At 46.4% G+C, this 26383-nt stretch overlaps 1 protein-coding gene across 1 annotated transcript in view; it reads left to right on the forward strand.

Moving 5' to 3' along the window:
* Window positions 1–26383, forward strand: part of TRPM8 (transient receptor potential cation channel subfamily M member 8) — an 89188-nt gene that overhangs the window by 52420 nt on the left and 10385 nt on the right. Inside the window, exons 19-23 of the mRNA XM_043877762.1 lie at window positions 1070–1241; window positions 4619–4796; window positions 15552–15742; window positions 24234–24333; window positions 25309–25342. Coding sequence (XP_043733697.1) covers window positions 1070–1241; window positions 4619–4796; window positions 15552–15742; window positions 24234–24333; window positions 25309–25342 — 675 coding nt within the window. The remainder of the gene's footprint in view (window positions 1–1069; window positions 1242–4618; window positions 4797–15551; window positions 15743–24233; window positions 24334–25308; window positions 25343–26383) is intronic.

Here is a 26383-nt window from a genome sequence, read left to right on the forward strand (position 1 = left end):
TAAACTGCATAACTCAGCACATTACTAGTAAAGATCTCTATTTAGACTGTCCACGTTACCAAGTGCTTCCACTTGAGTCTTAAGTATTCACTAGGGGTGGCACAGTGGTAAAGAATCCGCCTGCCAATGCAGGAGATGCAAGAAACTTAGATTTGATCGCTGCATGGAAAACATCCTCTAGAATAGAAACTGGCAACCCACTCCAGTATTCTTGCCTAAAGAATCCTGAGGCCAGAGGAGGCTGGTGGGCTACAGTCCATGGGGTCACAAAGTTGGATACGACTGAGCACGCATGCATAGGCAGGATAGGGAATTTTATACCCATCTCATAGATGTGGGCAGTTGGGTTCAGGAGGTTCACATGTTTGTCTGGAGACATGAAGTGAGCTAGAAGCACAGCGAGGTCTGGAACTTTAATCTTCAAACCACGTAATACGGACCTTGGGGAAGCACCACCAGACCTGTTTCACAGGGTCAGATAACAGAAAGATGATTACACCCTGACCATGTTGCTTCTCCCAGCTTGTTTTCCACATGACCCAAACCTCCGTGTTTTTGTCTTTAAATCAGATGGGTGTTTGAATGAGCTCATCTCAAGGTTCCTTTCCAGCGCTGAGCTCCTTTGAGTTTGTGGTTTTAATTCAAAGCATATCTGGGGCATCAAGTCACCATGAAGTCATGCTTTGTGTGCAGAACATTAAAAACAGTATAATGGTGCATTGTTGTCTAAAAAGGAGACTTTTTCCTTAAAAAAAAAAAGCAGTAGCTCAGGAGTTGGCTGGAGAGGAGGGGGGTGCTGTGGAGTTGGGGCCCTCTTCTGCTCCCAGGCTGGTCTCATTCAGAAAGTTTCTGCTGCTGAGCTGGCCTGGGGACCTGCAAGCAAAGATGCATCCATCAGTGGATGCCCTGAGACCCAGGGGTGATGATGGCCATGTTTAAAAATTGGTGAGCGGACGATGCTGGCTGCCTTAGGTTCCTGGGGCCCCTCTGCCTTCTCCGTGGTCAGTGGAGCAGCCGAGCCGCCCTGGCGCAGTCCTGACTCTGCTCTCCTGTCCTCCTCCCTCGACAGCTGATCGATGTATTCTTCTTCCTGTTCCTCTTTGCCGTGTGGATGGTGGCCTTTGGCGTGGCCAGGCAGGGGATCCTTAGACAGAATGAGCATCGCTGGAGGTGGATCTTCCGCTCAGTCATCTATGAGCCCTACCTGGCCATGTTTGGCCAAGTGCCCAGCGATGTGGACGGTGAGCCTGACGTGGCCTGGGTGGGGATGGCTGGGAGGCGGAAGATGCTTCCAGAACCAGCCCCCGGGGAGCCTCCAGGGCTCCCTGGTTTGACCCTGAGGCCTGTCCTAGGAACAGGCTGCGGGTGTCTGGCTAACATCAGGAGTGCACACTAACTCTCAAAGCCTTTTCTGTCTCCTGAGCAGGATCTTATGTACCCTGGCAAGCTTGTCCCCAGCATCTCAGCCTGCAATTTTAATTTTTTTATTTTTTCATTTATTTTTATTAGTTGGAGGCTAATTACTTTACAATATTGTAGTGGTTTTTGTCATACATTGACATGAATCAGCTGTGGATTTACACGTATTCCCCATCCCGATCCCCCCTCCCACCTCCCTCTCTACCCGATCCCTCTGGGTCTTCCCAGTGCACCAGGCCTGAGCACTTGTCTCATGCATCCAACCTAGGCTGGTGATCTGTTTCACCCTAGATAATATACATGTTTCGATGCTGTTCTCTCGAAACATCCCACCCTCGCCTTCTCCCACAGAGTCCAAAAGTCTTTCCTGTACATCTGTGTCGCTTTTTCTGTTTTGCATATAGGGTTATCATTACCATCTTTCTAAATTCCATATATATGTGTTAGTATACTGTAATGGTCTTTATCTTTCTGGCTTACTTCACTCTGTTTAATGGCCTCCAGTTTCATCCATCTCAGAACTGATTCAAATGAATTCTTTTTAATGGCTGAGTAATATTCCATGGTGTATATGTACCACAGCTTCCTTATCAATTCCTCTGCTGATGGGCATCTAGGTTGCTTCCATGTCCTGGCTATTATAAACAGTGCTGCGATGAACATTGGGGTGCATGTGTCTCTTTCAGATCTGGTTTCCTCAGTGTGTATGCCCAGAAGTGGGATTGCTGGGTCATATGGCAGTTCTATTTCCAGTTTTTTAAGGAATCTCCACACTGTTCTCCATAGTGGCTGTACTAGTTTGCATTCCCACCAACAATGTAAGAGGGTTCCCTTTTCTCCACACCCTCTCCAGCATTTATTGCTTGTAGACTTTTGGTTAGTCTGACTGGCATGTAATGGTACCTCATTGTGGTTTTGATTTGCATTTCTCTGATGATGAGTGATGTTGAGCATCTTTTCATGTGTTTGTTAGCCATCTGTATGTCTTCTTTGGAGAAATGTCTGTTTAGTTCTTTGGCCCATTTTTTGATTGGGTCATTTATTTTTCTGGAATTGAGCTGCAGGAGTTGCTTGTATATTTTTGAGATTAATCCTTTGTCTGTTGCTTCGTTTGCTATTATTTTCTCCCAATCTGAGGGCTGTCTTTTCACCTTGCTTATAGTTTCCTTTGTTGTGCAAAAGCTTTTAAGTTTCATTAGGTCCCATTTGTTTATTTTTGTTTTTATTTCCAATATTCTGGGAGGTGGGTCATAGAGGATCCTGCTGTGATTTATGTCAGAGAGTGTTTTGCCTATATTCTCCTCTAGGAGTTTTGTAGTCTCTGGTCTTACATTTAGATCTTTAATCCATTTTGAGTTTATTTTTGTGTATGGTGTTAGAAAGTGTTCTAGTTTCATTCTTTTACAAGTGGTTGACCAGTTTTCCCAGCACCACTTGTTAAAGAGGTTGTCTTTTTTCCATTGTATATCCTTGCCTCCTTTGTCAAAATAAGGTGTCCATAGGTTCGTGGATTTATCTCTGGGCTTTCTATTCTGTTCCATTGATCTATATTTCTGTCTTTGTGCCAGTACCATACTGTCTTGATGACTGTGTCAGCCTGCAATTTTTAAAGCTTCTTAAAAAGAGTGTTTCTCAGATTTCTGACAGCAGCATGGCCAATGACACCAGAATCCTCACTGGTGTAGAGAAGAGTGTTGTGGGTCTGTCCAGAGTTACAGGGTACCCGTTTATTTCAAAAAGTGCCATAGTGAAAAATTTTGTTCTGGAACCTGGAATTTGAGCTTCTGGTATGAGCTCACTGCCAACTACCTGGAGGCAGGTTAATGGTAGCAGAGATGGCATTAATTTGATCACAGCCAGTTGGCATAAGGAAAGCGTGGGGCATGTGCAAACTGGTGTGTTTTGGATAAACTGTAGAACATCTTTGTGATGCTGGCAGTAGCTTGGGCTCATCGTGTTCTGTCCTGCCACAAGAAAACCCCCTCGATGTTCACCCAGCCCTAGGCTTGCGTTTCCCAGCTCCTTGGTGTTTTCTCAATTATCCCCATGGCCTCATGTGGTCTTTCTGGTGTCTTCTGCTGCAGTCTCTTCCAAGACCTTAGAAACGGCTCTGATGGAAAGGCATCTTGTTATTATTGTTCCCCAATCTGCACTCTGTACTTGCCATTTTACATAAGTGGGTGTGTTTTGTCCTCCCAACAGTCCTACATGTTGGTGGCCTTAGTCCCACGGGAGGCGGTTCATGGTGACCTAAGAGTCAGTGACAGGTAGTGTTCGAGTCCTGGTTCCGTCACTCATATGCTGTGTGACCTGGGATGCAGTTGGCACCTCTGCCTTTAAGTTCTGTTGCAGGTAACATGGGTGCAGCACCATCTTCTCTGACTGGCATCTCACCAACCAACAGGGCCAAACTCATACGCTCAGAGGAGGATCTCGAGTCTAGAGTGACTCCTGGAGTGCCAGGCGGTTACATCCACTGCCTTCTCTAAGACTCCCAGGCAAAACTCCTCATCCTCTCTTCCAGACCCAGACTTTCTCCAAGGCCCCCATTCTAGGTTGTTGCCACCGGTCACACAGATGCCTATCAGCCTCTCAATTTACCACCCCACCAAGTGGTGACAAGATACCTGGTAGCCATGTTTATTTTCTATACCTGTGGCTATTTCTGTTTTGTAGATAAGTTCTTTTTTTTCGTTTGTTTACCATTTTTTAGATTCCACATATAAGTGATAGGACTTCCGTTGTGGCTCAGCTGGCAAAGAATCCACGTGCAATTTGGGAGACCTGGGTTCGATCCCTGGGTTGGGAAGATTCCCCTGGAGAAGGGAAAGGCTACCCACTGCAGTATTCTGGCCTGGAGAATTCCATGGACTGTTTAATCCATGGGGTCGCAAAGAGTCGGACAGGACTGAGCAACTTTTACTATGAGTGATATTATATGATATTTGTCTTTCTCTTTCTGAGTTTTTTACTTAGTATGATGATCTCTAGGTCCATCCATGTTGCTACAAATGGCATTGTTTCAGGGGAATATTAGTCAATGCGTGAACACGTGATTCTGAGGATTATGCCTGGTTGGGTAGAGTGCCTTGGAACAGTGCCCAACACAACGCATGATCTTCATCTTGTGGCCCTCTGGGGTGCCTTAGTGCTGTCCTTCCGAGTGTCCTCACCTGCCTGTTGTTTGCTGCATCCTCAGGTACCACGTACGACTTCTCTCACTGCACCTTCACCGGGAACGAGTCCAAGCCCCTGTGCGTGGAGCTGGATGAGCACAACCTGCCCCGCTTCCCCGAGTGGATCACCATCCCCCTGGTGTGCATCTACATGCTGTCCACCAACATCCTGCTGGTCAACCTGCTGGTCGCCATGTTCGGGTAAGTTCTCAGAGACGCGCTGAACGTGATCGGTGACGCGATGGATGTGCTCGGGAACGCGCTGGACGTGCTCGGTGATATGCTGGAGGTGCTTGGGGACGCGCTGGACGTGCTCGGGGACGCGCTGGACGTGCTCGGGGACGCGCTGGACGTGCTCGGGGACGCACTGGATGTGCTCGGGGACGCCCTGCTTGGGTGTCCACGCCTTGCCGGGCCCCGTGCTGGGCCGGGCTGGAGGCACTGGGAGGGAGGCAGCAAAGGTCCCCCTTTGCTGCGTATAATAGAAGTCTCTAGGGCAATGATGGTCTAGAGTAGGGAGGGGCCTTGAAAAGATTATATTACAAATGTAGTGTGTCCCTGTGAGCTATAACCTGAGTTTATTTGACCCCAAAGACAGATGACTATGACCCTCTCCAGCATATTCAGACTGTATGTTAGATACCCTCTTAGCACCCTCCCGCCAGTATCACGATGCTGGCCTAACGGTGACTGCATCCCAGCTCAGCTCAAGGTCCTCACTTTCTATGGACTCAGATGGATGGTTTCCAGGGCTTAAGGGACTCAGCTGTTAGGCAGTTGCTGCTTTAAAATGTTGAGTTTAAGTACAAGTCAAGAGCACAGGGTCAGGAGAGTGACTCTCCTTGGGGCTTGCATCTAATGAGGTTGGCTTGAGAACTCGATGGAGACTCTGAAGCATTTTTATTGCCTTTGGCCATTCTCTTTAATACATTTAGAAAATCATGCTTATCTCACCCCTTGTTGTTTCTTAAGAGGGTTTCAAAGAGCCCCATGTGGCGATTACAGTGGAGGTACCTTAGTTTTTTATGCTGTTGCTTGAAGTAGCTGGTTATATTGAATACATGAATCCTGGCACACAGAGAAACAAATAGTTTAGAAACAAAATACAAATTAAAAAATTATTTGTTAAACCTTGGACTGAATGAAAACTATAGTTGAACCCCCAAACTGGGGAACTACGACAGACAAGAAATACATTTGATTTCATTAAGCAAATGTTTTAGGTACAGGGGACCACAGATGGAGTCACGTGATAAATGATAGACTGGGGGCAGTCTTTGCCTGAATGTGAGCAAAGGCTTCTAATTCTTAAGATAGAATGAGCTCCTGCACACTGGTAAAGAAAAGATGAGCCAGTAGAAAATGGGCAGAGGGAATGCAATTAAGAGAAATTCAAATGGTCCCGAATCATATGGAAAGGGGCTTACCCTTGTTGTGGGAAAGGTCAGATGAAACCAAGAGTGAGGTGCTGGTTTAAGATCTGTCAGGTAAACAGACATCACAAGAAGGGTTGGGGGTGGTTCTGGGAGTCTGATTTGTCTCCAACTTTTGGGAGAGTGATCTAAAAATAGCTATTAAAAGTATACAAACGTTTGGCCCAACTCCTTCATGTCTGAGAATCTTTACTAATGGCACATATGTAAGAGCATTTATTAGATCATCATTTGATGCCTGTCAATAAGGTGATGACAGAACAAAACGTGTTCTAGCCATACCATGGAATATTATGCAGCCCTTAAAAAGAAAAGGCGGGGGTCTCTGTTTATTGACTTGGAAGGATATTTTGTTAAATATAAAAAGCAAAGTGCAGACTTATTTTAGGGTATAATCTTATTTTCTGACAATAAAAAACCAAGAAATCTTAAAAAATCAAGTATATATTTCCCTCATCACAATGATCACATATTACTTCTACAATTAAAAAAAAAAATAAAAAAAAAATCAGTCAGTTGTCACAAAGAGCTGTGAGGGGCACCAGGATTGTAATCGAGGGTCATCTTTCTCTGTTGGTCAGTGGCCTGCCCTTGAGTGAGGCTGGGTGGGGGGGACACATGCATCTGGGGACATCACGCATCCATGGCACTGAGCAGCCAGCGGTCATCTGGTCTTTCGGTGCACAGAGACATCTGACTCTAGTCCAGGTGCCTCCAAAATGTCACTGCTGGAGGAGCCAAGATGGCGGAGGAATAGGATGGGGAGACCACTTTCTCCCCTACAAATTCATCGAAAGAACATTTGAAGACTGAGCAAACTTCCCAAAATGTCACTGCTTTGCTTAAAATTCTGGAAGTATTTTAGTATTTCCTCACAGTGTTCGGGGTAAATTTCAACCTCCTCCAAGGCCGTCTGTGACCTGAGCTTTGAAAACACCTTCAGGATTCCATCCGCAGGCATCCCGCCTGTTCATCCCTGACTGAGGTGATCTGTCCTGCCTGACACTCTTGCAGATGTCACTACTCTGTCGGCATCACCTGTTCCATCTTGACTGCTTTCTCCCCCTTCCTGCTTGTTCTCTAAGGAGCCCAGCACCATCCTTGGCCTGAGTGGTCCATGTGCCCTCACTACTGTGCATAGCAACCCTATGAACCCCCTTCACAGCTACCGCCTCCTCTCCTTCCAGACTGTAAGCTCTGGAGGGCAGAGACTATGTCTGTCTCAGTGCCTGGCCCTTCCTGGCTTTGTTCCGTGGCTGAAAAGAACAGGATTCTTTCTGCTTTTAGTTCATTATTCAGTCCCCAGTTAGGAGCTTAGCTTCCTGTTCTGTTACTCAGGGTGAAGTGTTCATAGTGAAGTCACTCAGTTGTGTCTGACTCTGTGACCCCATGGACTGTAGCCCACCAGGCTCCTCCATCCATGGGATTTTCCAGGCAAGAATACTGGAGTGGGTTGCCATTTCCTTCTCCAGGGGATCTTCCTGACCCAGGAATTGAACACAGGTCTCCCGCATTGCAGGCAGATGCTTTACTAACTGAGACACTAGGGACGCCACTAGGGATGTGTTAACAGTGAATGTCAAACTAGTGATGGGTTCATCACACAGGTAACATCTGTGTCAGGTATGTGGGCCACGGAGGTCATGTGGCCGTTGGTCCCACTGGCCTTAAAGAGGGAATGTGCAACCACTCCCCTCCCTCCACCATCACTGGCTCTAACGGGGGTCCGGAAAAGGACTTAGGGATCCAGACACCTGTATTGCTTAAGGGAAGCTGGACCATCTCAGGCTGCTGAAAGTCCCCAAGTCTGAGCTTTCAGAGAGAGGTGGCAAGATGAGTGATTATGTTTCCACGTGAGGGCAGAGAAGGGAGGACCAAGTCCTAGACTTGAAGCAAGAGTGGGGAGGAAATGAGATGACTGGGATTCTATTTGACAGTGATAGCCTCTCCTATCAACCTTTATGTTGAACCCTGGGCAGCCCCTGTAAAAACCGACGGCTGATATAACATCTACAACAATTCAACGAAAAGGCCGACAGCTCCCAGTGCTGTGGACTTTGAGTGACGTGAACTCAGTAGATCTCAAGAAGCAAAGAGGAATAGTGCTTAGAGCTTGCCCGAGTCTGAGTGCTGTGAGTGTGTGTGTGTGTGTTTGTGCTCAGTCGTGTCTGACTCTTTGCGACCCCATGGACTGCATGCAGCCCAACAGGCTCCTCCGCCCATGGGATTCTCCAGGCAAGAACACTGGAGTGTGTTGCCCTTCCTCCTCCAGGTGTTCTCCAAAGCTAATCTTGAGGACTGTGTCAGTTTGTAATTCATTATGGCCCTGACAATCATACAATAATAGAATTTGGAGCTGAGAGGGACAGGAGTCTGGCCAGTGATTTTTGGGTCGAGGAAGTGCAAGTTGGGCAGCTCAGCCTTTGCGGTGCTGGCCACGCTGCCGTCCAGCTTGCTGTGTCCATTCGAGCTTGAACCCGAGTGCTTTCCGCGTGAGGCCTGAGCCGTTGGGCCAGGCTGCAGCCCACTGTTGCCTTCAGTACTTACGTGTGAAAGCTGGAGGAGTTCCCTTCCCGGGGGGGCTTCCTGGATTCCTCTTGGGCTCAAGCAGAGGCCTTTTCTTTGTTAATCCCTGTCTGGGCACTTGAGAGCAGCCCCCTTGCCATCCTTGGGCTAATTAGTCAGAACACTGTCTCAAAAGATGGTCGTAATGGTTGTTTTGGGCTTCCCTGGTAGCTCAGCTGGTAAAGAATCTGCCTGCAATGCAGGAGACCCCGTTTCGATTCCTGGGTTAGGAAGATCCCCTGGAGAAGGGAAAGGCTACCCACTCCAGTATTCTGGCTTGGAGAATCCCATGGACTATAAAGTCCATGGGGTCACAAAGAGTCGGACACTACTGAGCGACTTTCACTTTTCGAGCCCACAGCTCTGGGCTATGACCCTCATCCGGCATCACATCAAAATATTCATGTAATAGCTTAGCTATACACAATGGCAGCCTTTTGAACTCAAAGTAAATGAACACTTGGGATTTTAAAGCGATATTGGAGTGTTCTCTAGATGGTATTCAGCGGGGAAAGGAAATGGATGTGAACATCTGTGATTATTCCACATTAAAATTATTGATCACAGGCCGTGTGTGGCTTATCAGAGCACGGAGTGAACTTAATTGTCAGTAAATAACTCGGGGTCACCTTAACACACAGCTGTGGTGCTTACAGATGCTGTGTCCTGAGGTTCAATACACCAGAGGCTTTTCTGCTGAAAGGGACCCATCAGACATGCCCCGTCTAGGGTGATTTCTAAGAATGATTTTTTAATCTTAGGACTAATGTATGCTCATTACAAATATGGAGCAGAATAGAAAAAAAAAAAATCACATGGTACAGACTTAAGCGTTTGGGTGACTTCATTAGTCCCAGGCAGGCTATTGAACCAGGAGGAAAAGGGAGCAGATAATGGGAACAATAATAATAGCTAATATTTATTGACACTTTATTGGGCTAGGCACATCCAAGTGCTTGACATGTGTGGCCTTATTTAAACGATTCATCATTTTGTGTAGGTGTGGCTTTATAACCATTTATAAATGAGGAGCTGGAGGCAGGGAGAAGTTAAAATCTCTGCTATTTGAGATGTAGAGAATGGACACGTGGAGCCGGGGGTGTGCGGTGGAGGGGAGGGTGGGACAAGCTGATAGAGGAGCACTGACATGTACACGCTCCCATGTGTATGACAGATAGCTGGGGGGAAGCCGCTGTCTCACACAAAGAGCTCAGCTTGGTGCGCTCTGATGACCTAAGGGAGCAGGGGAGATGGGGCCCGACTAGGGAGGGAAGCTGACAAGGGGCGGGATGGATGCTTACCTATGGCTGAGTCACGTTGTTCAGCAGAAGCTATCACAACATTGGGAAGCAATTATATTCCAAAAAAAAGAGAAATCCCTGCTATTTGAGGGCGATGGGCCTGATAGTGATACAAGACGATGTGTTGTGATACAATATTAACAGCACGAAAAGGCTCTTTACGAACAAAGGACCTTGGTGCAGAGGGGGGGTCGTTACTTCTGACAGATCCAGGGGGTGGGCAGCAGTGAGCGCATGAGACCTTTGCCCTTTGAGGTTTGGTTGGAGAGGGAGAGGCAGAGGAGATAAAGCAGTCTGGGGAGGACCAGCGACTACAGAGGGGAGGAAGTTGGCAGCGGTAGGTTATGGAGTCTTTTCTTCTGCGGCAAAGAATTTGGAGTTTTTCTTGCAGGTGAAGGGGGATTTTCATGGGTCTCTACACAGGCAAGCAGCATAATCTTAGTTGTGTTACTTTGACAAAAACAAAGTCGACATTTAGCATCTCAAAAACCAGTGCCATGAAATCGCTGACTGTCTCTTACCATTCGCTTTGATGTGTTTTTGGTGCTGCAGAGTCAGAGGAGAGCCTGGATGTGCAGAACATCTTAACACACCCACTGGGTCAATGCATGGGTGCAAAACGTCAGGGTGAGCCAGGGTCCCTGGGTATCGCTGGTGTGTCAGGCAAAGAAAGGCAGATGGTAAAATGCCTGATATTTGTGGAAAGCTTGGAAGAGAGATTGATCTGCTTGCAGTCTAGCTGGCAAGTTTCTGGTATTTCAAGTGTTTCTAGATTCTGCCATCGTTTTAGTGTCTACTTTTTCTTTGTGAATTTTTTGCAGACTTGCCATTCTGCTCTGTGGATCGGTCTTTCTGTTTTCATTTTTACTACCAAACGGCTTTAATTACTGATTTTTAAAAATCATTTTAACATCTGTTGTATGAAGGCCCTTCATTAGTCTTACTCAGACTTTTCCTGAGTTTTCTTGTATGTTTAATCAGATGGAGGGCCTAAGGCTTATCTTCTGAAATCTGTTTTTCTTTCCTGTTCCAAAAATTTTGTTAATGAATTTTATTGTGCTGATGTTAACTTTGTAGATTCATTTAGGGGAAGCTGACATCTAAAAGAAGTGCCAGAAAGAATGGGTTTTTCTCCACTTAATCAAATACATATAGTTCCTCAGTTTTATGGACTTTTTTTCACGTGTATATAGTCAATGTTTTGTACATTTTTTCCTAGCCATTTGTGGTTGTGAGTGACATAGTTTTTCTATTATGGTTTTTCGATAACTGTTTTTTGATATGTAGGGAGGTTATGAAATATAACTTATTTTGGAATAAGTCTCTTTTGTTATTGTTGTTTAGCCGCTAAGTCATGTCTGGCTCTTTGTGACCCTATGGACTGCAGCATGCAAGGCTTCCCTGTCCTTCACTATCTCCTGGAGTTTGCCAAACTCATGTTCACTAAGTTGGTGATGCTTTCCAACATCTCATCCTCTGTCGCCCTCTTCTCCTCCTGCCCTCAATCTTTCCGAGCATCAGGGTCTTTTCCAATGAGCTTAATAAATAAGAAACAGGAGGAAACTTCCATGACATGATGAAAAGAAAAGAGAGGGAAAAAAAAAGAATTCCATGTCTCCTTACTGAATTCTTTTTTCTCTCTCTCTTTTCTTCTTATCATGTCATGGAAGTTTCCTCCTATTTCATATTTATTAAGCTCCTTCTTTCTTCTTCTTCTTTTTTCCCCTCTTAATCAGAAATGGATGTTGCATGTCGCCAGAAGACTTTCTAGCAACAATTGAAATGGTATTTTTTCTTTTGATCTATGATGTATTATGAAAATGATAAATTACATAAGTGACCTTAATATTTAGTTATCCTTTTGTTCTTTGGTCAGGCACATTACTCTTTTAACGTAATGCTGAATTTCAGCCATGTGTATTACAAGGCTATCTGAATCCTAAACATTTATATCTCAGTAACAGTTTCACTGTCAAGGGATGTCTGAGAGTTCATCTCTCCTGTCTCTTCATCCTCTTGTACTCAGCTGCTCCTCGGGGACAGAGCTTCCACCGGCTGGGTAGCTGAAGGCACAGATATTATGAGAGATGTTTGGTCAAAGGGGACCTGCTCAGACTTCCCTGGTGCTCCAGTCGTTAAGATTCTGTGCTTCTAATGCAGGGGGTGTGGGTTCCAGCCCTAGCTGGGGAACTAAGATCCCACATGCTGCATGATGCAGCTAAATTTTTTTTTTTTAAGGTGGAAACCTTGCAGAATTTCTCCCAAGGAAGACACTAGATGTCCAGTGCTTGGCAGGGAGAGTGAGGACCATCAGAGTTGGGTGGATGAGAGCCTGAGCCTGAGGGAGGGGCCCTGAGCTGCTCTGGACACTTGGGTTTGCTGAGGGGGTTGGGATGCATTGACAGCAGAACTCAGCCCCTCCTCTACAGAAATGGAAAACCATGTCTAAAGAACATTAAAAATCACTCAAGCAAAGCGCTTTGAAGCAGTGCGCAGTTATCAGCCTCCCCTGGGGACACCTCATGTCTTTTTGGCCAAGTCTGGAGCTGACTCAAGAGAAGAAGAACAATTTGGAAGGTCTGGGGTGGGATTTGGCTCAGGGTCACATTTGTCCCTTTCTGCTGCTCTCTGGGGGAAGGTGGGCCTAAGTAAAGGTGGACCTCAGCATGGTCAGCCCCAGAAATATGTGATTTCTGCAAAGCAGCCTTGGGCATTCATGTCCAGTAATCAGCCAGCTCGTTCACACCCCTTGGGATGCATATCAGGGCTTTTACTGCTTGACCAGGAGAGGAACGCCGCTCACTGGATCCACCTGGACCCTGAAGTGCAGAGGAAGCAGTGGTTCCAGCTGGGGGCTCTGTGGAGCCTGCTGGGTTGTCCTAAGGAGCCCGTGGGGCAGAGATGGGAGGCAGAGTTCTTCAAAGTGAAGAGTGCTACCAACACCAGCCCTTGTTGTGGGCACTGGTCTAAAGTGCATTTCAGACCAGGGCTTGGCAGCCTTTTCTGTACGTGCCGGCCAGTGTCTTGGCTTCGGCCAGATGTGCGGAAAGAAGCCATGCCTCGTGACCCTGCACCATCCCCTCCTCTCTGCTCATGGCCCCTTACAGAGCAGTTTTGGCCTCTGGGTCACATTGCCAATTCCTTTTCTAGATGACCTGGGAGTCTTAAGATGTGTTCCGTTGCCTCTGAGTGACTGGTGAAGCTAAGATGTCAATCTCTTCCCACTAGGAAGGACCCTTCTTGGCCATAGTTCTACTCAAAGCTTCCAGGAAGAGAGGGAGAGCTCACCTTCTCCAGCTCGAGGCATCCTGAGTGTTCCTCCCTTCAATAGGAATGAGTAATTCCTTTTGGATAAAACTTCAGAAAACATTTGATGCATGACAATGGATACAATTTTTTTTTTTTTTTAATTTGGGGCATTGCAATAGCAATTGGCAGAAACCATTTTTGGCTGCATAGGTAAGAATTTAAGATGCTTCTCCTAGGGCATCACCATTTGCATGGTGATACTGGTTCTGGCACAAAGAATAGAGTAGAACGTGATTCCTGGCAGGCTGCCCGCCTGGACTTCATTAACCTGGGCGTGCCTGCCATCCTCTCTCGTTGCAGCGACAGAAGCCTGCGGTGTCCTTTGCAGACGTAGAATCAGCAGGGACTGGCCAGGACAGATAATGATGCTGGGTGTTCGTCTCCGAGCAACCTGACCTACATTTGGAAGAAGCGGCAGCTTCACTGCCGGGTTCAGTTTGCTGCACGCTCATGCATCACAGTCCTGTCTGCTTTTCACCTAGAAAATCTACCACATAGAGATGACACATGATCAATCAAGAAACCATTTTACATGCCTAGCCTGGGAGGTTACAGACAGTAGATACTGAGTAAATGTGAATTCCCTCTGCTTTAAAGATCACCCCCTATTGAAGAGGCATTCCCTGCAAAAGCCTGCCCTGCCCAGACCCCAGGACCTGGAGGAGTCTGATTCATCAGTCAATGCCAAGATAAGCAGAGCCAAACTTACAGGCAAAGCCACAACCATGCTCTGTGTAGGCTAAGGCTTTGCCTGTATGTATGACCATCACTTGCCTGAAGATATTTAAGTCTTAGGTGGTAGTGTGGCAGAGAGCAAGAGTGAGGTCTCACAACAAATGTATCCCATTTAGTCTGCCTGAGAAGTTTGGCCTCTGAAGTTTTTACCCAGAATTTGGAGAATTTAATCTATCTGCAATCAGGATTTGCTTGGAGGTGATTTCTAAGGGTTCACTGCTGCTTCTTTGGCGCTTAAAGGGGTGGTTTGGTGTTAGCAGTAAACTGTCTTGGATGATTGAACTTCAGCGAATGGTAGAATGCTCCGCAGTAATCTTTTACTAAGTAGTCCAGGCAGATCACTGATTCAATGGACATGAACTTGGGCAAACTCTGGGAGATGGTGAGGGACAGGGAAGTCTGGTGTGCTGTAGTCCATGGGGTCACAAAGAGTCGGACATGACTTGGTGACTAAATAACAACCAAGCAGGTCCTTTTGAAATGAGCATAACTCAGAGCATTCACGCTCCACGTCACGAGATGGCATCACGCAGTGACAGAGCAAACAGGCTCTGGGGCGGGTCGTCGGGTCCAAATTTTGGCTTCATCACTTCCCAGTCTGGGGACTCAGACAATTTATCTACCCTGGTTCTGCCTCAGTTTCCTGATCCGTTAGTCATAGGTGATGGTAGCACTTATATGCTACAGGGTTGTTTGCAGATTAAATCAACTAATATAAATGGACTGCTTAGAACAGGGCCTGGTAGATACAAGTGTTGGCTACCTTGCAATCTTGGTTTAATTCATAACTGATAAGTCAGTAGTGTAATCAGACATTTTCCCAATAAATAGACGTCCTAATTTTCCTTATGGGGATCTCTTTCTCCCTATGAACTGTGATTTACACAGTGAAACGGTATTGTTAAGTAAAAATCCAAGCCTTATTATTTTCACTCATATCTAAGCATTTCCCCAAAGTATAAAAGTTAGTTATAAACATAATTTTTAATGACTGCATAATGTAATCATATGGACTAGCCATAATTTGTGATACATTTTCTTAGTGTTGAACATTTTGGTTGCTTCATGCTGCTGGGTGGATGGTGGGGGCACCAGACCCCAATGAATGTATAACCATTTCTATATTCTCTTTTCTCAGTGTCTCCTTATTCTTAGGTTAGATTTCCAGAAATAAAATCAATGGGTCAAAGGGATAGATATTTTTTAAGGCCCTTGATAAATATTAACAAACGGCTCTCCCAGATCGTTTATAATTAAACTCCCACAATGACGTAGGCAAGTTATTCCTATGAGAGTCATCCCCTTGGGCCTCTCAGTATGAAACACGATACCGGACTAACGGACAAAGAGAACCCTTGAGAGATCTTGAAATAGGAATCATTTTAAAGTTCGTTGGACAATCTTTTGTGATTAGCGACAACAGCAAGACAAAAGCCAGATCTAACTTTGACCCAGCATGGACGGAAGAGTGCCTGAATTGTTCAGGCTCTGATACCAGCATGAATTTTTCTCTCCTGTGTCAGCGAGAGCTTGATGCTGATGTCGGGTATTCGGCGGTGAAATGGCCAGGCCTGCGGAAGGCTGAGCCTTGACCCTCTCTCCCCTCCCGCCAGCTACACCGTGGGCACCGTCCAGGAGAACAATGACCAGGTCTGGAAGTTCCAGAGGTACTTCCTGGTGCAGGAATACTGCAGCCGCCTCAACATCCCGTTCCCCTTCGTGGTCTTCGCCTACTTCTACAGGGTGGTCAAGAACTGCTTCCGATGCTGCTGCAAAGAGAGGAACACGGAGCCCTCCGCCTGCTGTGAGTGGCTCAACCCTGGTGCTGGGGCCCAGGGGCAGGGGTTCGTTTCTGGGAGGGTGTCTGGTCCACATCTCAACAGGTGGGGTTAGTGACAGTTATTTCAGCATTCACAGGGGTGTGTCCTGAGGCTTCTCTGACGGCCCAGTGGTTGAGATTGAGCTCCCAAGGCCGCGGGGCATGAGTTTGATCCCTAGTCGGAGAACTGAGGTCACACATGCCACACAACTGGAAAAAAAAAAAAAAAAGTGTTCATCTGTGAAGGTCAGGCATCAAGCCCCCCCAAGTGACTTATTCAGGAGGAAGAGTAGATTAAGAAAGACAGCTAGATCTGCTGGGATGGCCTTGTTACAGGGGGCTCGCTTTTGGATGGACATCATAAGGGTGTAAGTAGGATGTTGAACAAACACGATGGGTGGGATGGTGTCAAAATGTGACTTGGTTCTTGCTCTCTGTTGCTTCCATGACATTTATTCTCTGGGAGATCTTAGGTCTGATTCTAGTAAGGCTTATTGTTGCAGAAACCAGTACTCAAGAAACCAACTACCACACTCGGAGAGTTGGAGAATTCAGGTTTATTACACCGGCAGGCCCAGAGGAGTTAGCACTCCAATCTCTGAGCCCCGAACAAAGGGATTACAGAGTTGTTTTTTTATATTTTTTGGGATTACAGAGTTTTTGTAGACAGACTGTAGTGGGCAACACTAGCTGTTAGTAGGCTAGTTTAAACTAAGGGGTTTTGCTTGTGTGGGAACAGCAGTCAAGATGGGGAGGGGGATGCCTGACCTGGACAGGCATGATTAAGCAGGTTTGCAGGGTCTGGGCAATTGCAAAGAGCAGGACAAGGGTGAGTGAGATAAACTCCAGTTCCTAGTATTGCAAGTCCCCACTTTCTGAGACAACCTGACCTACGTGATCTAGACTTTGCAAGGGGCAAGCTGAGTTACAGAGGCAGAAGGAGAAGGAGGTTATGTCAAATTTTAACTTTTCCTCTTCATGACTTTTCTGGTGGTTCTTAGAGAAGATCTTCTGATGGTCTTACTTGGTAAAAGAATCTCAATTTAGGAATTGGGACCTGCAGTCCGATAGATGAACCAGCCCGCTTGCAATCTTCCAGAGGGGAGGCTCCCCTTAGCACCCCTTCTCAGCCAGTGGATTCATCAGGAAGGGTGGGCCACCAGCTTTCCTCTCTCCCCGCCTCCTTCCCACTCACTCACCAGCTGCCCTGACTGACCTTCTGTGGGTTGGAGAGCAGAAGGGAAAGGAAAGAGCGGAAACCCTCTGTGGAAACAGTGGCGCTGCCCTGGGCTGGCTCTGTGCTCCCTGGTCTGTGCGGGATTCCAGCTGACCCGCGATCGTGTGGCACGTGGTGGGTCCTTCAGCTGAACCCTGCTTGACCCCTTCACACCAACCACTGCTCCTGGGGTTTGGCAATGCTTTCTCCGGGGGCTGCTCTCCGACCCAAGCCTCTGGCCTCCAGGGGTGTCTTCTGCACACTCTCCCTGCTGACAACCCACACTGCCTTCCGGAAGGCAGGATCCACACGGCCGTGGGGTTTGCTCTCTCTCTCATGCTTGCCCACCGCCTCAGCCCTGTTAGATGCCAGGCAGGCGGTTCCCCACCAGCCCTGTTAGACGCCAGGCAGGCAGTTCCCCACCAGCCCGTCTCCTCGCCCCGGCTGTGGGAGCTGACTCTCTGACCCCTGACCCTCGGTCACACCTGGTTCCACCAGAACCCACATCTGGCTCTCTCCCCTGAGATCCTAGGGTTTCCTAATGCCCCTTCCTGGAGCCACTAAGCTGGGCAAGTCTTCCTCACCCACAAATGTGCTTCTACCAGATTCAGCCCAAGGGAGAGAGAGGCCTATTTTCATTCCTCTGGATGTTTGGACACAAAGAAAGAGTTGGAAAGAGCACCACTGGCTCCTGTAGCTGTCCTCTAGACTCAGGCTTAAGCTGGCGGCTCCATCTCTGGGTGGGCGTGGAGCAGATCTGCAGGGCAGGCGTCTGCACATTGACGGGGCCCAGACCCTTTGGGGTCCACAGGGATCTTTCCATTTCTTTTAAAAGCCAGAAGGAAAAGAAAGAATTTTTAGGTGACAGAAAATCTATTGGTGTATGCATGGGAAGCCACCACTTCCCTGGTGGCTCAGGCAGTAAAGCATCTGCCTACAGTGAGGGAGACCTGGGTTCGATCCCTGAATTGGGAAGATCCCCTGGAGAAGGAAATGGCAACCCACTGCAGTACTCTTGCCTGGAAAATCCCATGGATGGAGGAGCCTGGTAGGCTACAGTCAGTGGGGTCGCCAAGAGTCAGACATGACTTCACTTTCACTTTCATATGCGTGGGTGCATGTTCAGTTATGTCTAGCTCTTTATGACCCCATGGACTGTAGCCTGCCGGGCTCCTCTGTCCTCATGGAATTTTCCAGGCAAGAATGCTGGAGTGAGTTGCCTTTTCCTTCTCCAGCGGATCTTCCTGACCCAGGGATCCAACTGTGTCTCCTGTGTCTCCTGCATTGGCAGGTGGATTCTTTACCATTGAGCTGTCTGGGAAGCCCCTATTGGTATATACTTGTCTTTATACCAACCCGGTCATATAATCTTTTTAGTATTTTCTTCATCCAGGAAAGGGCCCATGATGGCAAAAGTGCCAGTGTCGAGGGCCTAGGGTGACTGACTTATCTCAGTAGCCACAGACCATCCCCACAGTAAAATTAGAAGTCCTGCATCCCCGGGACTCCAGCGATTCAGGGGCTCAAAGAAGTCATCAGTGGCTCTGTGTGCTGATTAGAGATGCAGACTTGATGACCCAGGTTGGATCCAGCCCTAGAGCCCTTGGGATTTTCCTTCTGTCCCTTTTTCTGAGGAAAAGCCAAGAAGGGTCTCACTGAGTCTCTAAGCAGATCTCTTGTGCCTTACTTAACAACTTCATGAGACCTGGTTGCTTGAAACAACTACTGTTTATCTCTTCACTGACTGGGCTTCCCTCATGGCTCGGACAGTAAACAATTTGCCTGCAGTGTGGGAGACCTAGGTTTGATCCCTGGATTGGGAAGATCCCCTGGAGGAGGGCATGGCAACCCACTCCAGTATTCTTGGGCTTTCATGGTGGCTCAGACGGTAAAGAATCCGCCTGCAAAGCAGGAGACCTGGGTTCGATCCTGGGTTGGGAAGATCCCCTGGAGGAGGGCATGGCAACCCACTCCAGTATTCTTGCCTGGAGAATCCCATGGACAGAGGAGCCTGGCGGGCTGCAGTCCATGGGGTTGCAGAGTTGGACATGGCTGAGTGACTAACAATGCATGACTACCATCATGGGATTCATGTTCCATTTTGGGCCAATCATTCATGTCTTTCTAGTATATCCCAAATATTTTGATGATTCATAAAGTAAAAACATGAATTTTACTAACCTAGATATGATAACTGGCTGTAATTAAGAAAAATTTAATTTGCCAAGAACCATCATTTTTTTGTTTGATTCCTGCAAAGAAAAATGCAGGAAAGATACTCAGGAATATGACCTTCAATATTGTTCGTAATTTGCTTCTGTGTTACCCCTGCAGCCGTGATCCCCTAAAATCTGGCTTTCAGAATGTAAATGTACAACGACCCCCATCTCATGTCACAGTTTAAACAATCTTCATGGTCGACTCTTTTAACAGCATTATTTCAAGATGTTAAATGTCACTTTGGGGATGTCATTAGCTATCATGGGTATGTAATTGCGTTTCCTAATGAGGAAAAGTGTTTTGACAATTTGGATAAGTTACTGTCTTTCTCCTCATTGTTTTGCTGTGGAAGACAGAGTGAATCATTTCTAACCAAAAGAGTAAGTCTTTATATCAGGGATGGGAATTGAAAGCTGAGACCTGGAATTTGTACTCAAAGACTATACCCAAAGATCAGAGGAGTGTCATGAAGCGTCTCAGATCTACCTTTGAGTCTGTTTTGAAGCCGTGTCATAGATGAATGACTGTAGAACCTGTCGGGGGGCTCAGGGGACCAAACCAAGCCTGCAGACGTGGAGGCAAATGCAAAGTAAATTTAGGAAATGTGTTGCCAACTAGAGTCTTTGGCAACAAGTTTCATACTTCTTCCTGAAGTTACAGAGAAAAAAATAAATGATGGAGAAATCGTGTGGGGAGGAAGGTTTGATGAAGTATAAAGGAAAGTGAAAATGAAAGTAAAAGTGGCTCAGTTGTGTCAGACTTTCTGTGACCCCCTGGACTATACAGTCCTTGGAATTCTCCAGGCCAGAATACTGGGTAGCCTTTCCCTTCTCCCGGGGATCTTCCCATCCCAGGGATCGAACCCAGGTCTCCCTCATTGCAGGTGGATTCTTTACCAGTTGAGCCACAGGGGAAGCCCAAGAATACTGGAGTGTGTAATCTATCCCTTCTCAGGGGATCTTCCCCACCCAGGAATCGAACCAGGGTCTCCTGCATTGCAGACAGATTCTTTACCAGCTGAGCTATAAAAGCCATGTCTAACAGTTAGGCCTGTCTGGAAATGATGTGGTACCTTGTGAGGTAGGGAATTCCCCATCGCCAGTGGGATTCCAGTTGGGGGTGGGGAGGCAGAGGGGCTACATGGGAGGCAGGTCCAGTCTCCAGTCCAGAATCAATAGAATCGGGAGACATGATGTATGGGTGAGGACAAATCAGTCCTTTGGATTCAGGATGGGTTGAGAAGGCAGGAATAAGTGCAGATCTCCTCCCCAAACTTATTTGTGATTAAGCATAATAACATAAATGTAGAAAACAGACATGTGGACACCGGGGGTTGAGGAAGGTGAGAGTGGGGTGAATTGGGACCTGTCTGGTGGTCTCCCATCCCCATTCCATTTCTGTATTCCTTCCTGAGACTAAGAACTGTCTGGAGAGAGCATCGTTGGCTCACTGTTTCTCCGAATGTGGTGAGCCCTTCAAGGAGACAGGTACAGAATAACACGGCTCTTTTCTGACTTGTTTGCTTTCTCTAGTTGAAGCTCCTGTCCACTCGCTGGCCAGGTTGGTGGATTTGTTTTCATTAATTTATTTTTTTTATTGGGGTGTAATTGCTTTACAATGCTGTGTTGGTTTCTTAGTGAGCACACACACACTACCATGTGTAAAATAGAAAACTAGTGGAGAGCCTGCTACAAAGCTCAGGAAGCTAGTTCATGCTCTGTGATGACCTAGAGGGGTGGGGTGGGAGTGGGTGGGAGGGAGGTCCAAGAGGAGGGGACTTATGTGTGCATATGGCCGATTTACCCCGTTGTACAGCAGAAACCAGTACAACACTGCAAAGCAATTATTTGTTGGTCAGTCGCTCAGTCGTGTCTGACTCTTTGTGACCCCATGGACTGCAGCTCACCAGGCTTCCCTGTCCTTCACCATCTCCTGGAGCTTGTTCAAACTCATGTCCACTGAGTCCACTGATGCCATTCAACCATCTCATCCTCTGTCACCCTTTTCTCCTCCTGCCTTCAATCTTTCCCAGCATCAGGGTCTTTTCCAATGAGTTGGCTCTTTGTATCAGGTGGCCAAAGTATTGGAGTTTCAGCTTCAGCATCAGTCCTTCTAATGAATATTCAGGGTTGATTTCCTTTAGGATGGACTGGTTTGATCTCCCTGAAGTCCAAGGGACTCTCCAGAGTCTTCTTCAATTAAAATAGATAAATAAAGAGAAAGCAAATCCCCCAATCTGGCCAGCAAGTGGACAGGAGCTTCAACTAGGGAAAGCAAAGACAGCAGAAATGAGCCGTGTCCATCTGCACCTGCCTCTCTGCTGGGCTCACAGCAATCAGAGAAACGGTGAGCCATCGATGTTCTCTTCAGACAGTTCTTAGTCTCAGGAAGGAATAAAGACATGGGGGGGATGGGAGGTGGAGGACAGGAGCCTCCAGCCACTGTGCAGTGATGACAGAAGACAGGGAGCCAAGAGCTGTTTACTCCCTGGAGATCCTGGGGCATCTGGTCACCACCTGCCCTTCTGTCTCTCCTCCGGGATGGCTAATTCCTGAGCCACAGCATTCTGTGGTCATCGACTCCTCTCACGGTATTGATTTCCTTCCCACGTTTACTTTGCATTTGCCTCCAGTGATAGGAGAATCATGGGGTTTAAGCTCCACATGGCTCTTCTTTGGAGAAAAAATGCAAGATTTTTCAAATAACTTTTCAGAAAAGGTAGAATCCAAGCATCCCCGTTTAGTACTTTTTGGGCAATGCTTTCAAGTGATAGTAAAAGGTATGCTACCCAGTGATTACAGTTTTATAAAACCCATCACTTTTCATGAATGAAAAAGTACTTATTTATAGAACATTTGAAAAATACAGAAAAGCTCAACTAAGGGTAAGAGCAGATGAGCTTCAGATGGTAAAGAATCCACCTGCAATGCGGGAGATCTGGGTTCGATCTCTGGATTGGGAAGATCCCCTGGAGGAGGGCATGACAACCCTCTCCAGTATTCTTGCCTGGAGAACCCCCTTGGACAGAGGGGCCTGGTGGGCTGCAGTCCATGGGGTCACACAGAGGTGGACACAGCCGAGTGACCAAGCACTGCACAGCACATCTAGAGATAAATATTGATAGCCTATTGGTATTGATTCTGTTATTTTTAGGTGGGTGTATGATAATTTGATTGTTCTGTGCATACATATTCAAAATCTAATTTGCTCATTTAACTAATAACCTCCTGTAGAACATCTCTCGTCACCATAAATATATACTTTTATGATAATTTTTAGCTGTGGAATATTCTAGCCTGTGGATATACCATACTTCATTAAACCAATCCCTTGTTAAGCATGTATGATGGTTTCTTCTCTTTGGTTACTATGTCACACTATGATAAGCAGTTTTATATATTCATTTTTGAGTGCATCAGCGACTTTTTTTTCCTTTGAGTTCTTTCTAGAGGAGAAATTTCTAGATATAGTGTATGTACATGTTGAAGTCTTTTGATATGTCTGTTCCCATCCCTCCCTCGTTCCCTAAGGCTGTAACAGTTCACAGATTTTCCGCAGTGTATGGCAAACCTGTTTATTCGCCTCTTTGCCAACTCCTGGTACAGTTATTATTGTAGACCCTGCTGTTTCCAGTTTGGTTGTGAAACTGCCATGTTGTTGTCTCAGTCAACATTTCCTTGACTCTTAGAGAGGCTGGAGGTTTAATCATTGGCCTTTTTTGCTGTCTAGCCACCTGAGTTCAGGCATCTATCCTTTTCCAGTTGATTATTAAGTTCTCCTACTGGGCTTCCACATATGTTTAGTTTGAGGAAAAGACATTGAGAGTGACTTTGCTTGGAAAAATCCAGTTAAGAGAAATTCAGTTAGGAATTATTTTTTTAAAGTGAATGACCACCATTGAAAAAAAAATCTGGACTTGCTATCTGGGATCCGCTTCAATTCTGATCCGTGCATATTGGTTCTGCCTTTGACTCCCAATTAATTCTTTCTACATTTAGGAAAATCTTATAGCAGTTCCTAAACTCTAACATCTCGAAGAACAAATTTAAAACTAAACACTAAGTAAACTTATTCTGAGTGGACACCTGCATGAACATATGCACTTTTCTTTCCCCACGAATTCATATGAAGGGTTGCTGTCCATTGCACTAGTCCTGGAAACACAAGTGACACGTTGATCTGCTCTTTTGTTTGCATGCCATCTGAAAAGCTAAGTCACTGTAAAAAGTGTTAGTCACTCAGTTCTGTCTGACTCTTTGCAACCCCGTGGACTGTAGCCCACGAGACTCCTCAGTCCATGGAATTCTCCAGGCAAGAATACTGGAGTGGGTTACCATTTCCTTCTCCAGGGGAACTTCCCAACCCAGGGATCGAAACGGGGTCTGAGGAATTGCAGGCAGACTCTTTACTGTCTGAGACATCAGGGGAGCCCTACTGTTAAAAAAAAAAAAAAAGAACTAAAAATCTTGCTGGAACATTCCCCAGGCCAGTTTTGCAGCATACCTGGTTTAGGTGAGAGGAAAAGACTAGAAATAAGATTTTCCTTGAAGTCTACACCTAGACTGCATATTTCAAGAGGGTAGGGATGAAGTCCAGTGATGATTCTCCTTTCCTCCAAAGTTTCTACCCCAGTGTTAGGTTGAGAATAGACAATCCATCAGTAATTATCCAACTGGATAATCAGTGTAGCATTCTGATGTCATCAAAATGGAACATAGGAAATATGAGAACCAAATTGACTAGTGAAATGATTTTGTTAGGTCACAAAACGCATAGATGGGCTATGGATGGATCTCTGTTTGGAATGAAAAGTGCATTCCTATTTCATACAAGCCCCAATTCCTCATTGTTACCAAGAAATTCATTACTATTCCATCGCTCTGCTGCAGTCACTAGTGAGTAACAGTCAGATCAGCCTGTGCAGGACGGATCTAATTCCTTTGGTTCCAGAGTATGGCAAAATGCCTAGCAGGTGTTGATTTAGGAAGGAAAGGGGTAAGTGAAACAACTTGAATGTTTTTCTTTGTCTCATCATCCAAGGTTTCAGGAATGAAGACAACATGACTCTGGCATGGGAAGGTGTCATGAAAGAAAATTACCTTGTCAAGATCAACACAAAGGCCAGCGACCCTTCAGAGGAGTACGTCAGCATTCATTCCTGCTTTGCGAGGCTCCCCTCGTGTATGGAAGCTAGCAGATCACAGGCAGCTTATATGAACAAACTCTGTGTAAAGAAAATTTATACCAGAAAGTGGCAGCATAAGGCTCAGACAGCCAAAGGTGACAAACACAGAAGGGTGTGTCAGCCTGCTAGGAAGGGCAAAACCTCCGCACCTGCTATCTGATGGGCCTCCTGATTGCAGGGAAGAAAGAGGTGTTGATATCTGGGACCCACAAGGCAAGGCAGGGTCCACACATGTATCTCTGCGAGGAAGAGACAGAGAGATTAGAAGATGGCAAAGCCTTTTGGTTGGTCTGTCACAGACTGTTGTCCCTGAGAAGTCCTGAGCATCCTCTGTGAGGCACATGGGGTTGCTGTGAACATCCCAAAGAACTAGACACATCACTCATTCCATAGATGGTCCACGAAGAATGTGGGATGCAGGGCCTCCAGGAGCATGCCCTTTGAACTTAAAGTGGGGTTAACAGGGTTAGTCAAATGTAATTCTGAGAGCTCCAAGCACACCTCAGAATTCAGTCTAAGAAAGAGCGAACATAAGAACAACTACTCCCTTTGTTAGACTTAACACAACTCTCGGGAGCTCGGGACGTGAGGCGTGCCTTTTCTCTTCGAGCAACAAGGCAGAGGCCTCTATTCTCCTCCGTCCCTGGACTCAGAGGTCTTAGTTTTGGAAGGAAGGAATGGACCTTATGTGTCATCTTCCACCCCCCACCCACATCAACAAAGGCTGCATCAATTTGCTGTCCTTCCAACTGGGACAAGAGTGCAGTTCTGCTTTGGTTGGGTATTAGGAAGAAAGTAAGAATGATAAAAGCAGCTGATGTTAATTTAGTTGAAGATGAAAATGATCTGTATTTTGTTCTTTAAAATGGAGCCTAATAACCCCTTTTTTCTCTCTCTCTCTGTTCTCTCTCTTTTTAAACATCTTTGAAGAATAAGGCATCGTTTTAGACAGCTGGATACAAAGGTAGGGTCCTGTTTATAGTTTGGGAAATATTTTTTAAACTCTATTATCTTTGAGCTTTCAGCTAGAGGCCAGAAATAAATGAAGTTAATTGTCTTGAAAAATGGATATGACCCTGTTCTGTGTTCAGTTGTCTTCATTCACTGCGTAAAGTCTGACTGCTGGAACAAAATTGTTTCTCAGATGTTCCTAGCCCACATGGGAATAGTCCTGAGTCCCATTTCTACAGCGTCTGAAATTTCTCCTGCTTCTGTCTAACCCAGGACCCCATTTCTCTTTTCCTCTCAAGAGAAAGATGCTTGCAATGACAAGGAACACCAGGCAGGCTCAGAAAAGCAGCTTGGGAGCATGGGAGCCTCTTTGCCAGTCTTTATTGCCACTCTAATTTGTCACCTACTGAATTTGAATTACAAATTCACAAATACACACGTAAATGTCAAGCCTAGAGAGAGAGTTGGCCACCTCCACCCTGAGCTGGGCAGCTGGAAATTATGATTTGGTTCAGGAGAAGTGACAATTGATTCATAAATACGGGCTCCCTGTTAGGCTCCGAGGAGGAGGTGGTATCACTCTTATCGTGGTGTTCTGAGGATGGGCCCTGGGTGTTGCAGTCACATGTCACATTCGCTGCTCCCCCCTTGCCACCCCCAAGATGTGCCATTTCACTGCTGACAGTACCCCATCAGGAGTGGCAGGGTTTCTAGTACCCAGATCCCCTCCTATAAGAGAGTCTCAAAAACATTGAATAAATGAACCAGAAGTGCTCTCTTCAGAGCTCCAGCCCACAATTCCTTGCATATGTATTTCTGTACTAGTTATCAGCAGCATGTAAAACATCAGAGGCCATGTGTCCATGGGTCTCCCTTCCTGTGGTCTGGTCCCATGCAGGATACTGAACTGATGCCTAGAACCTTCCTACCTGTACCTCCTGCCCCCATAGCTTGTCTCTTCCTTCATCTCCTTCCCTCCCCTGGAGCCGCCTGCTCCATACATTGGTGTCAACCACTCAGGATGACGAGTGTAGAATGTTTCTGTCACAATCAG

The sequence above is a fragment of the Cervus elaphus genome, chromosome 20, assembly GCF_910594005.1.
Source record: "Cervus elaphus chromosome 20, mCerEla1.1, whole genome shotgun sequence".
In the NCBI taxonomy this organism is placed as follows: Eukaryota; Metazoa; Chordata; class Mammalia; order Artiodactyla; family Cervidae; genus Cervus; species Cervus elaphus.